Raw genomic sequence first — 16787 nt, 5'->3', positions numbered from 1 at the left:
CCTATTAGGCCCCACTTTTCGTAGGAGTGTTAAAAGGGATTTGTTCCATATTTCACTGTTGTGTGAAGTAACAATTAGCAATAAGTGTATTTTGATCTGACTAGTTGTACAAGGATGCTGTTTTTGTTTTGTTGAAGTTGATTTGTCATTCTATTTGGATCTGGATGAGTGTACAATTATTCCATAAATTCTAAAATGAATTAATTTTCATATGAATGTGAAATAACTTCATTTAATAAACTTATGGTTAGATGGAAAATTTGTGGAGTAACTATACTTGGAAACGTAACTGAGTTTTAAGTCTGTGATTGAAATTAAGGAGACTGGACATGTTGCTTGAATAAATTGAAAACAGTTTTTATTTACAGAAGTAAGTAAAAAGAAATGTTTGTATAAGTGTATACACACAATCTATTCTGCCAAGTAAAAATATAATGTTACAGCTTCCAGTACAGTACATTACCTCGACTCACATATATTTCTTTATTAAGTACTGTGTTCTATATGCAAAAATTTTTTTAGCACATGCCACAAGCCTTGAAGCTCCCACCCATGTGGAATTGACTGATTCCAATGCATCTTGCATGCACATTAATGTGTGACAACCCTCCACCAGAAAGTGTGATATACTCTCTTAGCATGTCATTTCATTTCTGTACTTCTATCAAATTATCACTTCAGATTTGGCAGTAATCATGTCAGTATTTTTTTGTACTCTTCAGTAGTTTAATTTCCAGGGGAATTTTTTTTTTTTCATCTTTACATACTAAAGTTGAGGATTTAATAATATTTGGTAATTGATTGTTCAACTGCTCCAGTGACTGGGTACTGCAAGCCACTTCTCTTCTGTTTGTCAGCAATTCAAAAATTACAAAAATCTTGGCAGTTTACATTCTTATCATCAGCAGTTTAAATAATTTTTTTGATAGTTAGTTGGTGTAGCCAGTGGCTTGTTTTAATTTTAGTCAACATTCAGGAATAGTGATAGTGGCTCATAGCCCTAGTAACATTTGATAACAAAGATGGTATGAACATGTTTCTGGCCACATGGAAATTGGACCCAAGAGGTTTGAGTCATGAGTAGCACTCTTCCTTCAGTTAAAAAAATAATCTAAGCAGAAGAAATAAGAAAATTTAAAACAACAACTTAAGTCTACCATTGGGCAGATCATAGATAACACATTCTATAGCTTTCTGTTGAACAGCAATCAAACATTCTATTGGTGGATTTCTTAAAAACAAACTTCATTGAAAAGAAAGATGTCAAAGAGATCTACACTTTTCTTTTTTTTTCTGCTATTGCTGTTGCACTGGATTAGTTTTCTCAAACTTGCAGCTCATCAATATTTTTTCCTGAATTTAAAATAAATAAAATAATAGCTTTACCTGCAATAATTCTGAGAATTTAAAATGGCTACCTCCAAGTTTTTTGTACTCCATCTAAATTTCTAACAAAACAGTTTAATGGGTTTTTAGCAGTTAAAAGTAGGACCACAAAGGTAATATTAAAACCAGGTATATCACTTTAACATTAGAAATAACTAAATCACTTAATTTTTAAGAGATTTATTTGAGGGCAGTTTAAAAAAAAGTTATAGAGAATTACATAAGGAAGAAAAAGATATGTACTTATTAACTGCATTTATATATATTTGAATAGTGGATCTTAAAAGCTACAAAATAAGTAGTTATGGTCAGTTGCAAACTCTTTGTTAACCTGAAGATGACCTAAGAAGGTTTAAATATCATTCTGTACTTTAAAGTTTTTTAACACCCATTCCAGCCATTTTTAGAATAATTTTTATGTTGCTTTATATGATTTCTTCAGGCCATGTTGAATTCTTAATAATTAAGGTTTCTCACAGTGGTTGAGAAATAAAATCTCCATAGTATCTCTCTCATAACTTTTGTAACAATTTAAAATTGTCATTAGTAATATTCCATCCTTAGTACAGGTACTCTTAGAGGATGATGGTCTCTGGGTGTGAACAGAGGATATTAGTTTGTTTCTCACCTCAGGATACACATCCATACATGGTATTTTGAGAAATTAAAAATACAACATATATTCTGCATTGGATGTATCATTCTTCCAATTAGGGTAAGAGTGCAGCATGCTGCATAATATTTATATATTTTACTTTGTTACTCTTGACCCTCAGTTGTACAGCAGCATATCTGCAGATATATAATGTTAGAAACCAGATTTTAATATTTATGTTGATTGTAGCAAAGGTAGCCCTTTGTGTAGGTTTGTACTTAACTCCAAACAAACTTCCTTACTCACTCTTCTCATTGCAGTGATCTATACATTGTAAGAACTATCTGGTTCATTTTGATTCTTTTTAGGTTCCTACTGTCTTGACCCCTTGCTTAAACTTGTTAGAATTATTATATTTGGATGATGGGTGTTTTAAGTCCAGAAGTGTTTCTACTATTTATACAGTTACTGTTATTCTTAGCTGAGAACTTTCTGCTATAAGATCTAGAAATATGTTTGGTCTCTTACCATGACTGCCTGCTTAACCACAGTGTGGGACTATAAATTACATTTGCATTGTTGCCCAGGTACATTTTCAGAACCTGTCCATTGTTGTATATCATGTACGAAATTATACAAGAGGTCTTTTCATCTGGACGCGTTGTGTGGATTTTGGTTATGATGTGGTTAAGCATAAGTTATATTGTGTGTTGATATATACAAACCTATATTACTTGTACTTCTAGCTATAGGAGAAGGTAATTTATTGGAAGAAAGTTCTCCACCTACCATTTTGAAGTTTGGTATAACAAAAGAGGAGCAAGAGGTACAGTGTGATGGAGAATCAGAGAAAAATGAGGTAATTTGTAGGTTAAACCTTTTACAGCTGTATTATTAAACAGAATGTGTAACTGTAATTGTGTCTTTATGGACTTTGTTTGTATAGAATCCAGTTAGTAATGACATGCTTTGTTGTAAGCTGAAGAAACACACTACAAGTTTTCCATATTATTGTGAATAAACTTATTGTAGTTTTTCTTTTTCTTTCAGTAATATCGCCATTCTACAGGTGTTTCTATACAAATTACTGTTCACTTTTTGCTAATTACTTATGAAAACCTCCATGAATATTTTATGTTTATCAGACATCGTTAAATAGTATAAATGTATTTTGTTTGTTTGTTTAATCAGCCGTTATTTTACCAGAGGGAGGTGAAAATACTAATAAAGATAACCCTCACACCAGTCATCCACTTAAGATGTGGAACTAAATGTTACACTCATTGTGTTTGGTGTCAGTTTATCTCACCAGATGGTCAGTATTACCTGACAAGAAGTGTTTACCTAAAATTTTAACCAAGCATTGTAGAATAGAAAGTATTAAATTGGGATTTTCTACAAGACTACTTTTATGGTGTGTATATGATCTGGCCACTTCTGCATCTTGTTAAATTCCAGATGATTGTACTTGATGACACTGGTTAGTGCACACACTCTTATATCCTGACCTATGAGAATTACCCCCTTCACACTATTCTTTTAGTAGAGAAGAAAAGAAACCTAACCTCTCTAGTTCCAAGCTTTGGGGAAGTCAGTATGGAGGGTTCTGTTTACAAGTGTGTTTTTTTTTGTGTTTTTTTCCACAAGAGGAAGACCAGTTGAGATATAGGACTGGAATATTAAGCAGAAGTGTAAAAATTACATCCCTTTATAATATTTCAACCAAATCCCAGTGGATGTGGCCAGTCAAAAGAAGTTTAGATTTGCCTTAGATATAATTGATGATTTCTATGTGTTGTTTTATTATCTATATGATGGAAGTATTTGGCCAATGGTGTAGCCTTACTATGCATTTTAATGTTCCACCCACCTTCACAACATGTAACAACCAGCACTAGATGTTCCTAATATCTTTTTACTTTCACAGTAATTTAACATTAAAAATTAATTTGGTATTTCCTTATTTAGAAGGATGCAGTCTCCCACTATTTGCTGCTCCACTAGGTGTCACAGGTTCCACTTAAGTTGAATCTCATAATTTTTCCATTCCTTTCTCTGTTTCAGAAAGATGTTCATATTTATAACTAAATATCACCAGTACCTATACCATGATAAGTGTAGGATACAGTGTAGTAAATGTTTCTGAAGCTATTGCCTTCCTCTCCTAAGAAGTGTTTCAGGTAAATATATGCTGCTTTGTATTACCTTCAGTCTTTCTTTCCACTTCCAGTGTATATTGTTTGCCTTGTCAAGAAGGAGCCTGTGATAACAAGCTTGTGTTCACAGGGATTATTGTATGTGGATGCTGTGTCCACCTTCTGTTGGTGGAGGGTAACAACATTGTGACAGTTATATCATAAGCTGGTGACAGTTGTTCTTAGGGCAATAATTCTTAGTGTTGCAGAGTGGTAAACAGAGAAGTGAAATATGTTTTTAATTAAGGAAAATTGTTAAAATCTGAAAATTACTAAAGGGTCATTTTGTAGAAAGAGTTCTAAAATTGAAATATTAGAATGCCAAAGTTAGTCATATTTAAAACATGATTATTTTGTTATTTTTTACTTTTCTTCCATGTGGATTTCTGAACATAGTGAAGGAACCTTCCAAAGGTTTTGTCTGTATAGTTTACCTTCTTTGCAATATAAACATACTTCTGCATGCTTGCTGTGAAAGGAAAGAGTGGATTCTGGAGGTTGTATTGTGTAAGAGACATTGCAATGCACCTCTGTGGCTCTGATTTTTTGTGCTAGTATTGTATAATTGTAATGCTTTAGTGTTGGTGTTTGTGCCTACAAAACTTTGATGTAGCTCCAGTGTTCTAGTTTAACAGCATGGTATGTGGCCTTGTAGGCTCCATGATATTTGGAGTCAGTGGGTTCTGAATGTTATGTTTTTTATTGATATCCTCTAAACTGTATTTAAAAAAAAAAGCACAAGCATGGACTACTCTCACATTATGGTTGTCACTTCCCAGTATTTAACATCTTGATTTCTCGTTTTTCTTTAATTATTAGACAACATTTTATGGCAGATATCCATCCAAAAGTGATTTAAAGTGGTTTGCTAGCTGTTCCTGCTCAGCATAGAAGTTAGAATTTGAGGTAATTTTGCACAAAACATATCTCCCCATCTCCAAACAAACAAACTGCTAATTCCTTTTGAATGACACATCCACCATCTGGGGATACACAATACTGAGGGTATTCCCCATGCTACTTTGAATTTTTCAAGTGGAGTGATAACTTGTTCCTTTACTTCTTTCTCTTTCCAAAAGCTTTAGGTATTTAAAGTATACTAACTTCTTAAAATGGACAATTACAGTGTACTTGGGTTCTTTTTTTTATAATTCTTCATGTCTTTCTATCATTTTCAAGGCAAGATATGAGTTACAGCATGAGACCCTGTATTACCAACCTTCTTTTGATGTTTTTACAGCTTTCAGTTTGATCAGTATCTTAACAGGTTTTTATTTGTTATGACAAAGGCCATGATAGGTTTATCAGTTGTTCACACATTATGTTAACTGTCCTATTTTCCACTCCACCTACTTTTGATCATGCCTTATATAGATGGAAAAGGAACAGGTAGAGAGGCTGAACGCTGTCAATGTCAATTACCCCAAGGTTCATAAGATGGTATTCGCTTACACTGTTGCACTGTGTTTCAATATCACAGTGAGGTGCTGACAGATCTCTCCATTTCTCCAGTAGAATTTTTCTCTCCTCATATTGAAGATCTGTTTTTTAATATATAGGCTATTTAACAAGTCAACAGCTACACTAAGCTCCACCTGTACCATTAAAACCAGTAAATGTTTGTGTCCCTTTTTTTCATATAAGATTTTATAAAATTAAGAACTTAAATAATACTAAACCTTGATTTATCACCTATATTCTTAAGCCTAGTTTACTCGTATACGTTGTTACTAAAGTATTTTTTTAAATTTTGAATGTAACTCTGAAAGATTGTTATGTATGCATTTTGACCAACCTCAGATGAAAAGTTTTAATCATACGTATTTACATTTGGCATTATTTTCGAACAAGTTTTTGTCATTGATGAAACCTGTTAAAAATTGATTGTGGACAGCTGTTTGCAAACTGTATGTTCTTCAGTTTGTTATGGTACAAAGTACCCGTGCTTGTCTTGTGTGTGGAACATTGTGTGATATGTATTCAGTATCTATAGGCTCAAATTTCACTTGCTCCACCAAATTATTATGCACAGTCTACCATTCCTTAACTTGATCAAAGCTGGATTATGGATCTGTTGTTTGTGTTTCTGTTAGGGATTATATCTTGATGTTGGACCCTGTATATCATCAGAAGTTTAACTCTGCATGGGGGCTTTCTGTACTTCTCTGTACACTAAATCTGAATCCTGTGAACTTCTACTTTGTCACATATTTTTGCAACTGTTTGTGCTGCTAAGCTATAGTGTTTACCACAGCATTCCAACCAGCATTGTGTCTTTATGCTTGACTTGAATGTATTCTCACTGTTAACCTTAGAATCCAGGCAAAGATGACTTAACTTTGTCTGCAATAAGATAATATTGCTGAATTTGATGATTCATTTATTCCACCATGGCATATTTTATCTATACTTGTGATGTTTCGTTAAATCATCCAAAGAAGTCCGATACTTTTGAGTGGATGTACAAACTTCTGTTTTGTGAACTCCTCATGAGACATAATTCTCTTCCTGTTTTTATGGATGGTTTGAAATAATTTAGCAGTTAATTTAAGGTAAGCAATATCACAAAGTTTTCCAGACAAAGCCTTTTTTTTTGTTTGGCTATTTAGTTTCAATAGGATTCAAAGGAAGAAGTTGTCTTGACAAGACTCTATCTTGTAAAATTTCCTTATTCATCAGTTTCTTTTACAAGGAACTGATTTACCAATATACATCTTTGCTCAAACTTTGCCTTCAATATTGCCAACACTGTCCAAATTCTTTGTGATAACTCTCAATTTTTTTCCTGTATGTTTTCTGTGCTTGTAGAGTGAGGCATATGTTGTATTTAAGTAGTTTTAGCACAGTTTGTTATATTTATTAATTAAATCTTTTTGTTTCATATTAGTAAGCTGTGAAGACTATATGTAATAATCATACTATTTGTTATTTCTATCAAACTTTTCATTGTATTGTTTAATTTTAGAATCTACTTGTTCAAGTGAAATTGGAGCTGGTGATCTGGTGATGATGTTATTTCAAAGTTTAGTTACAGTGATGATGAGGATCAGGGTAGCTCACACTGTAATGTTATGAATGTGAAAACAGAAACTGGATTTCAAAGAGATATTGAATCTAGATTAGAAAGAACATCTGGTAAGTACAGACATCTCCTAATGTTTAATTTATTTCATATTGGCTTAACACTTAAATGCAGACTTGGTCAGTGTGACTGACTGTAACACAAAGTACCCTTAACAGTTTCCATACTGTAACTTTTAACATATTTGTATATTTTCATGAAATGTGGCAAGCTATCAGTAAATATTATAAATCTTTTGTGACCAAAAGTCAGGTATTAAAGTATTTTTGCTTAAGATGTGTCCATGAATATATGGGATCAGAATGTTGACTACTCTAAGTTATGAGGGATTTACTTGTTAAGATTAAATTACTTTTTGATCTGCAGTTGTTGGTATATTTATCTTAATTCTATACAAAATATCAATTTGTCCAATCTTAACTACAATATGAAATGCCAAATAAATATAAGGTACCTTTTTTTTTATTCTTTCTTGTATGACTGCAGATTATTACATGAAAGTCCTGTAGCTTCAGTTGATTTAGTATAGAAAATCATATTGAGTGACATACCCTGTGCATTTATTGAATTTAACCATACAAGCATGTAATTCTCATATTTTTTAGTTACTTTTATAATAAATATAGAATATTCATTAGAAACCAGAAGTATATTACTTAACTGTGATAAATATAGAATATTCATAAGAAACAAGAAGTATATTACTTAACTGTGATAAATATAGAATATTCATTAGAAACAAGAAGTATATTACTTAACTGTGATGTCTGGTTTTTTCCTGTTGATTGCTAAATAAATTTAAGCCAACTTTTTTATAGTTATGATAAAAGTACACTAAATAGTTTACTTAAATAATATACATTGGAACACAAGAATAATTTGCACAAAGCAAATAATATTTTATTAGTACATTAATTTATCTGGCTGGTTGGTTGTCACATAACAGTCTTTAATGCTTCCCTTATGCTTGTTGTCAGCCTCAACTCCTCAAGAGAAACTTTCAAACTGAAGGTGAAATAAACAATATTATCTACTAAAATCAGTGTAATATAGCAAATTTAAGAACAGAGAAAACTGTCGCACACAAAACAATCAATGTTTTATGATTAGCTTAATTTACTTGGCTTTCTAGCTGAACAAAATGGGCAGAACAGTACTTGGTTTTGTGAAGTGAAACTTTAAAAAATTAACTGACCACTGTTTATTTTCCTGGTTCTTTGTGTATAAACACATTTCTATAGATTAATGTTTCAACATGTTCAGAGAATTTGCTGTTGACATTTATTTCCATAGATATTATTATTTTACCAGTATCAGCCCTATAGAATTTCAGACATGTATAATTGTAAATCTTTAATCTTGCAAGTTAGGATATTGAAACCAGTAATGAAACAGGTTCTAATCCATAAGAATGATACCTAAACTTAATAAAAGAATAGATATTACATAAACATTTTAGTTTAGTCTAAATCTCAGCATTTATAGATATTTATTTAACTTGTATATAACTTCCAAACAAGAGCTGTAAAGTGTGATGTTAATTAACTTGTTAAAGTAGACAAACCATAAGAAGATTCATGATAAATAATTAAATTATCAAGTTAAAAAATCTAACAGTTAATCTAGGTATGTGTTGGCTGAAAATAATGTTGGTTACTGTAACGCTGTTCTATCATTTTCCCACAGGCAGTTTTATACTTTATCTACTAAAAATTTCTTTTAAATATTGTATGTTACCAACAGTTTATATTTTTATTGCTCTTCCAGTCTAGTAAAGTTCTTATATGTGTGAAACTTAGTTTTCTCTTTTACTATATATTTCTGTTGATACTATTAAAATAGAATTAGATGTTCATCAAGTCATGTAGGATGTACTTATTAACTATTTTTGTGACATAATTTATACATATATTTTAGGGATAAAGACCAGTGTGAACATCCTTTGTGGAAATCAGTTTCCTGGTTATCCCGTTATAAAAGGAAATCACTTTATAGAAAACATAAAGTCCTCAAACAACAATATTTGTGGAAACAACCTAAAATCATCTAATATACATCAGTGTCATAATAAACTATACAGCTATCAGAAAACATTTGATATCCTAAAAAGTCAAAAGAGGTTACACTCTGGAGAGAAATCGTATCTTTGTACAGTGTGTGGAAAACAGTTTGGTAGAAATAGTCACTTGAAACGACATGAAAGAACACACACCGGAGAGAAACCTTTTAGTTGTGTAGTGTGTGCTAGACAATTTGCTTCAAATTGTAACTTGAAACAACATCAAAGAATACACACTGGGGAGAAACGATATAGTTGTACAGTGTGTGCTAAACAATTTATATCACACTGTAATTTAAAACAACATCAAAGAATACACACTGGGGAGAAACCTTACAGTTGTACAGTGTGTACTAAACAATTTATATCAAATTGTAACTTGAAACACCATCAAAAAATACACAGTGGGGAGAAACCTTACAGTTGTACAGTTTGTGCTAAACAGTTTAGAACAAAAAGTGAATTAGAAGTACATCAAAGAATTCACACTGGGGAGAAACCTTACAGTTGTACAGTTTGTGCTAAACAGTTTAGAACAAAGAGTGAATTAGAAATGCATAAAAAAATACACACTGGGGAGAGACCTTATAGTTGTACAGTTTGTGCTAAACAGTTTGGTGCAAATAATTTCTTAAAAAGACATCAAAGAATTCACACTGGGGAAAAACCTTACAGTTGTACAGTTTGTGCTAAACATTTTAGAACAAAGAGTGAATTAGAAATACATCAAAGAATACATACTGGGGAGAAACCTTATAGTTGTACTGTTTGCAGAAAACAATTTGGAACAAAGAGTGAATTAGAAGTACATATAAGAATACATACTGGGGAGAAACCTTACAGTTGTGCTGTGTGTGGAAAGCACTTTGGTAGAAGCAGCAATTTAAAAACACATCAAAGAATACACACTGGTGAGAAACCTTACAGTTGTACAGTTTGTAGTAAACAATTTATATCCAATTGTAACTTAAAACACCATCAAAGAATACACACTGGGGAGAAACCTTACAGTTGTACAGTATGTGGGAAGCAGTTTGGTACAAATATTGTCTTAAAAAGACATCAAATAATACACACTGGGGAGAAGCCTTATAGTTGTGCAGTGTGTGAAAAACAGTTTAAAAGAAAGAGTGAATTAAATGTACATCAGAGAATACACACTGGGGAGAAACCTTACAGCTGCACAGTGTGTGGAAAAGAGTTTAGTACGAACAGTAATTTAAAAACGCATAAAAAAATACACACAGGGGAGAAATCATATAGTTGTATAGTATGTGGAAAACAGATTGGAACAAAAAGTGAGTTAGAAATACATAAAAAATCTCATTTGGGAGAAACATTACACTTGTGGAGTTTGACTAAAACACACTAGTACAAATAGTATTTTTAAATAACATTAAGGAAGACATGCTGGGGAGAAGCCATGTAGTTGTAGAGATTGTGGAAAACAGTTTGGAACAAAGTGCAGCTTAAACACATTAAAGAACCAGGAAACAACCATATGGTTGTGCTGTTTGGAAAGAAAATTTCCATCTATGTGATTTAGTAGGTCCCCAAATTCTATGCATGTAATGTACTCCCATTATATTTAATTTAAAAATGAAATTAGTAGATGAAATTTGATGACAAATTTCCTAAAAATGTGTAGTTTCAACAAAGTAAAATATTTAATTATCATTTTTTTTTAGTATTTCTGCTGAAAATTTATTTGATGTATCTATTTGCATTTGAATCTTGAATATCTCAGGTGTAAAGTGATTTTATTGTTAAATATAAAAATACTATTTATTATCTTATAGTTTTTGAATTTTATTTATTCAGTTTTCAGGATTTTCTGAATGAATGTGTAAAGTTGTTTTAAGATAAACATGTTTATTTTGCATTTTCTGTCCAATAACTAACTAGCTATCATCATCAACATTTTAATGCAATAGAATGTTTAAAATTAGGAAACTGAAATGTTACATACCTTTTATCTTTTAATTGAATAATTTTTAAGTGTCTTCTTTGGGTCATGTGCATAATTTCACATATAATTTGTATTTAACATTTTATTTTCCTTTCTTATTCTCTAATGTGTATGTCAACAAATGTTAATGGGTCTCTGGAAGTAATAGAAGAGATGCTTTAACTTCTGGTAATTTTTTTTCACTCTCTTGAAAACATAAGACTTGCATCCTGAAGTTTTGGTTGTTTGATAAAACCATTAAACCTGTCAGGTGTGAATTTACTTACAACTGAAGTATGTAAGTAAAACTAAAAGCAGTTTAATTGTCTATCGAACTAATATGTATCGAACTAATATGTATAAAGTGAGAACTCCCAAGTGGGGTGTAAACTATATGATGACTAGCTGCCTTCCCTCTAGTCTTACACTGCTAAATTAGGGACGGCTAGCACAGATAGCCCTCGAGTAGCTTTGTGCGAAATTCCAAAACAAACAAACAAACAAGTATAAAGTGAGAACTAAACTATATAGTACGTAACAAAATTCACCAACAAGAAGGACACACTGGTAAAGTATATAGTTGTGCATATTGTACAAAACAATTATTGGGAACTTTCAGTTTATGACAGTTTGAATTTAGCCTTGAAAATAATGTTTTATAAACCTGCTCTTTCAGTTGGTATTAAACATGCTATTGATATCTAATCTGTTGTCAAGTGATAATCCTTTCTCATTTTGAGCATTTTTATGGCTTCTTTGGAACAAGTGAAAATGTGATACAACAAAAAGGTATATACAAGAAGTTTCAGTCCAGATAATCAGGTTTTGATCCTTTTTGCATACTTTAGGTGAATCTCTTGAAGCCAAATATATTTGAATCTTATGTTATTGAAAAGGAAATTAGAGATTTAGATTATGTGCTTACCACACCTTAAAGAAATAAGCAAAAATGAGTATGTCATGTGAATATGTTAAAAGAATGTCAAAAGGGAGAGGAAGAGTGGCTCTGCTAGGAAATCTCTGGCTTCGTCTGTATTACATGGGTCTGAGTTTCTCCCAGATGAAATAATTGGTGATTTTGAAAAACCAAACGAGTTTTGCTCAACCATAAAGCTTGAAAATTCTGCAGTATTTGATAACCTTGAGAATTGGTATAGCCATCTGTTTGCTGGTAAAAAGAGATTATGTGAAATATATTGTAATAATATGTTAATCTCTTTTGGATATCCCAACTATGAGGAATACTGTGACTCACAATGTTAATGTAGGAGATTTAGTTCCTGTAACACCCTTGTGCAAATTAATTGAAACAAGACTGAGAATTTCGATTTTTTCAATTTTTTGCATTTTATTTTTGACAATTCAAAAATTACTCACAAATTAATACATGATTTTACCACCTTTATTTTTCAGAAGATCAATAATCTGCTTTAGCATCGAGTCCACGAGTTGACTGCAGTCATTACTAATTTTTGGATTGTGGTACCACACCTCACTTATGGCCTCAATTAGTTTACCTTTCATAGTACAGTCTTTTCCCTGAAGTCTTTCTTTACAAATTGCTTAAAGATTTTCAATAGGATTTAAGTCCGGAGAGTTTCCAAGCCAGTTTAGCACCTTTATTTGCGTTGTAGTCATAAAATTCTTCACAAGGTTTGATGTGTGGCATGGAGCCAGATCTTCCTGAAAAATGCCAGATCCATCTGGAAATCTTTTTCAATTCTGGAACGACTCTTCTCTGCAAAACTTTGATGTACTGTGGTCCTCGCATCATACCTTCTACGATATGTAAGTCTCCGATGGCATAGTAGCTGAAAAAACCCAAAAAAATCTTCAAGGGATGTTTTACAAACTGATTGATGTGAGATCCTCAAAGTTTCTCACCTGGTGGTCTGTGAACATGCAGACTTCTTTGACCCTGTACAAAGAAATGAGTCTCGTTACTGAATAACACCTTCCTTTATTGTTCTTGTATTTCAGACACCATTGATACCGTTTTTTTCTTCATTGAGCTGGTAAGAAGTTGTTTTTTGACTGGTCTCCTTGCCCTTCTAATGCAATTTCGAATAAGGTAATATTTCTCAAAATTTCATCATATATCCCAAAAATAGATCGACTGTACTGTAAAACACAGCTAATGATGCCGTCTGTGTGAAAAAATGATTATTAAAGGAAATCAGCGGATCCATCGAGCCTACACCGGCCGCCATGCTGAAAATATTGTAAAATGACCATTTGTTTCAATTAATTTGCACAAGAGTGTAACATCCTTATCATGTCAGCTCCATTGAGTAGTTAAAGATTCAGGTTGAGATCCAATATGTGCTCCAAAAGAGAATTATTAAATGAGTCAAAACAAAGTTAATGAAATGTTCTCCCAGTGTATGATTACTCAAGCCTGATAATAGTTCTTGTTTTCTATACAGATAATTCAAATGTTTATGTTGTGAAAAAGACTACCTCGTATTTTATTCTTAAGATTAATGTTGATATTGAAATTTGTCATGTAGTCACTAAATTTGGTTTACTGAAAGGATATTAGCACATCGTTCTCACTGAAAGGGGAAAAAACAGGTATCAATCTTCATTACTCCTGATGGCCTGTAGCAGTATCTTGTGATGCTGTTTAAATGAAATATGTCTGTGCCACCTTTTAGTATTTAATGAATGATATCAGTAACAGGTTTGAGGATTGTCACGTGCACATTGGTGATATGGTGGTATACAGTAGCACTTTGGAAAAACATGAACATTGTTTCTGTGGATTGTTTAAAAGTCTGTTGAAAAGGTAACGATCAGTGTAATGAAAAGTAAGGTTGGTCAAGCTAATTTTCTTTCAACAGTGCTGTTGGTTAGTTAGGTCCATATATTAAAATCAAAAGCTGAAACTCTAGTCATCTTTTCTGTACCCAACAACAAGAAGGAACCAATACATTTCCTATGGATGGCCAAATATTGTAAAAACTTTTATCACAATTTACCACTTAATGGCACTATTGATTAAAGTTCTTTGGCCTGGAGATTGGCCAAAATTATGTGATAGATTGGAGACCATTTTTATAAGTCCACCAATACTTGTGACACCTGATTTGAACAAGTTGTTCAGATTGGTTGTTGATGCCATTGCTTGTGCTGTGTTGTTACAAAATTACTTGTATGATATTCTTATTTTCTGAAAAATGTGATAAATATCAATGTATCTATGCCATTGTAGAAACGGTCTTCCATTGATTTTGCTTCTAAACCATTTTGAAATTACTTAGTTCTAATAATAATATCACTGGTTTACATAGATCAATTTGCTTATATTTGTAAACAAAGATAAAAACTGTTATAAAGGATTTTGGCTCTTCAAGCACCCATAGTAACCTGCTTATATATTGTATATTATTATCCTGCTTCTGGAAGAGGAGATTTAATGGTTTATTACATACTCTCTGTGCCTCTGTTGTAAACATTTTAGTTATTAATTTAAATTGCTCTTTGAAAAATTCCTTTTGTACATTTTTCTCCCTCTATTTTTTAGTATTAAGTATTTTGACAGTGTTATTCCAATATAAACATTAAATATATTCTATGCAAGGCTAGATTAAAGGCAACAGATTCCCTAAGCACAGCCCAATAATGGTGGCCTCTCCATTGCTTAACTGACAAAACATTTGAGACTCAGTAAGGGCTGAAAGTGAAATAAAAGTTTGAACATTTATAACCTTTCTTCAGTTTTCTTCCAGATCAGTTCCACAGCTATGTTTAATAAACTTTTTAGTTATTTAACAGATTGGGCATGGATCAAAATCAAGCAATGACTGAGGCTTTTTATTTAGAAATGATGAGGGAAATCACTTCTTTTTGATTAATGATAATTAAATAGAATTACTTTTACTGTATATTTGTTTTTACTTTGAGTTAATAATTATCACTTTGATGCTAACAATTTCTCACTTTGAACTTAAAACCCTGTATGCAAATTATTTACTTATATTTTAATATTTATTTAATTATTTAAAAGTTTTCTTCTAGATTTTTTTAATTGCTAAGTCTTTGATCAAGCCCTCAAAACTAACTTGGCGTAACAAATCTGCTTCTATACTTAGCAGAGACAAAGCCTCCAGCCTGTCTTGTTGCATAGTTGTTATGTTGGATTTTTAATATGCTTCAGTTGAGAAAATGAAAATGCTCAGCTGTGCAATTTGTGACCATTTATGTTAAAAATATACACAATGCAATGTCTACATTTGTAAAAGCACACTCAATTTTGTCTTTTGAAATTATTGTACAAGGTTCAGCATGACTGAATATGGTATTTACAGTTTTTGGTGCATCAAACTTTTGGTGCACATATGAGTGAAACTGCTGAAGCTTTGCAGAGAGATTTATGTCCAAGTCCTCTGGATAAGGATCAATTAGCTTTTGGGAACACTGAGAGTACCTTTCAACTTCAGCAGATGAAGTGACATCATTTGTCACATCACTTAGGAAAGAATATCTGCTATTTCTCTGTACACCTCTCTTCTATTCATCTGGGTTTCTAGTTTGTCAACAACTGTGTAGAAGGTGGTGATACAAAATTTATCTCTGGCATTCAGTTCTACTCCTTGTGCATCTCCATCATTGAGTACCTTCTTTCTGACACGTTTACAAGTTTGAGCTGCATAGTAATCAACATCTGCTAGTATTTCCTTTGCAACTGCTTCAAAGCTTTGAAAGTCATCCCTTAAAGTGCGTATTTGGTCAGTTAATGACATGTACAGATATGCACATATTTTTAAGTTCACATCCTCATTTTGCAGAACTTGCTTTATGAAACTTCTGCAAAATCTCATCCCACATGATCAACATAAAAACAAATTCTAGCTCTTGCATCTTATTTGTAATATTGTCTGCTTCTCTTCTAGTGTCTCTCTTTATAACTAGTCTTCAACTAGATATTCTAAAGCTTCCAAAATCTTAAAGAAAGACTTAAATTGCTGTTGTTGCCATAGCATGTGCCTCCTATGTAGTACCAGAGAGGGATTTTAACACTTTCACTTCCAAGACAAGTTTTAAAATTTCTTCATTGGCTGGTTGAAGCTGAAAAAAATGTATAGAGCAAATACATTGTGGAGAATATATTAATTGCCATTTGACAGCAACCAACAGCATTTTGGCCTTCCAGATTTAGTGAATGGGCTGCACAAACTTATTTTCTTTTAAAATCTTCTGCTGCATCCCCTTATAATGCCCAGACATGTTAGCAGCATTGTCATGAGACTGGTCCCTACATTTTGAAAAATTAAGTTTGCAAACTTCACATAAGTACTGTAATACCTGGTTTGCCATTTCCAGAAAGGTTAAAAAGCATTCAATAGGCTTCCCATCTTTTAAGTATCGAAGTACAACACTTAACTGATCGATATGTGATAGATCTGGCATCGAGTCAACTGACAAGCTAAAATAACCAGAAGAACTTGCTTCATCAACAATGAATGCATGGACCTTCTGAGCCATTGGTTCAATGAGTTCTTCTCAGGTGGTTTTGGACA

General features: G+C 32.3%; 1 protein-coding gene across 6 annotated transcripts in view; it reads left to right on the top strand.

Moving 5' to 3' along the window:
• The window catches only part of LOC143226297 (uncharacterized), a 47564-nt gene extending 36456 nt beyond the window's left edge, over positions 1–11108 (top strand). For 5 of the 6 annotated variants that reach the window (XM_076457084.1, XM_076457082.1, XM_076457083.1 and 2 more), the window contains one exon: positions 9176–11108. In XM_076457084.1, coding sequence (XP_076313199.1) covers positions 9176–10689 — 1514 coding nt within the window. In that variant the 3' untranslated portion in view covers positions 10690–11108. Of the gene's footprint in view, positions 1–2727; positions 2841–7141; positions 7312–9175 lie in introns of those variants that run through there. The other variant, XM_076457086.1, reaches the window with a different exon arrangement.
• The last annotated feature ends 5679 nt before the right edge of the window (positions 11109–16787 follow it).

Source organism: Tachypleus tridentatus, chromosome 9 (genome assembly GCF_004210375.1).
Source record: "Tachypleus tridentatus isolate NWPU-2018 chromosome 9, ASM421037v1, whole genome shotgun sequence".
NCBI classification, from domain to species: domain Eukaryota; kingdom Metazoa; phylum Arthropoda; class Merostomata; order Xiphosura; family Limulidae; genus Tachypleus; species Tachypleus tridentatus.
This window is presented reverse-complemented; position numbering and strand designations above follow the sequence as displayed.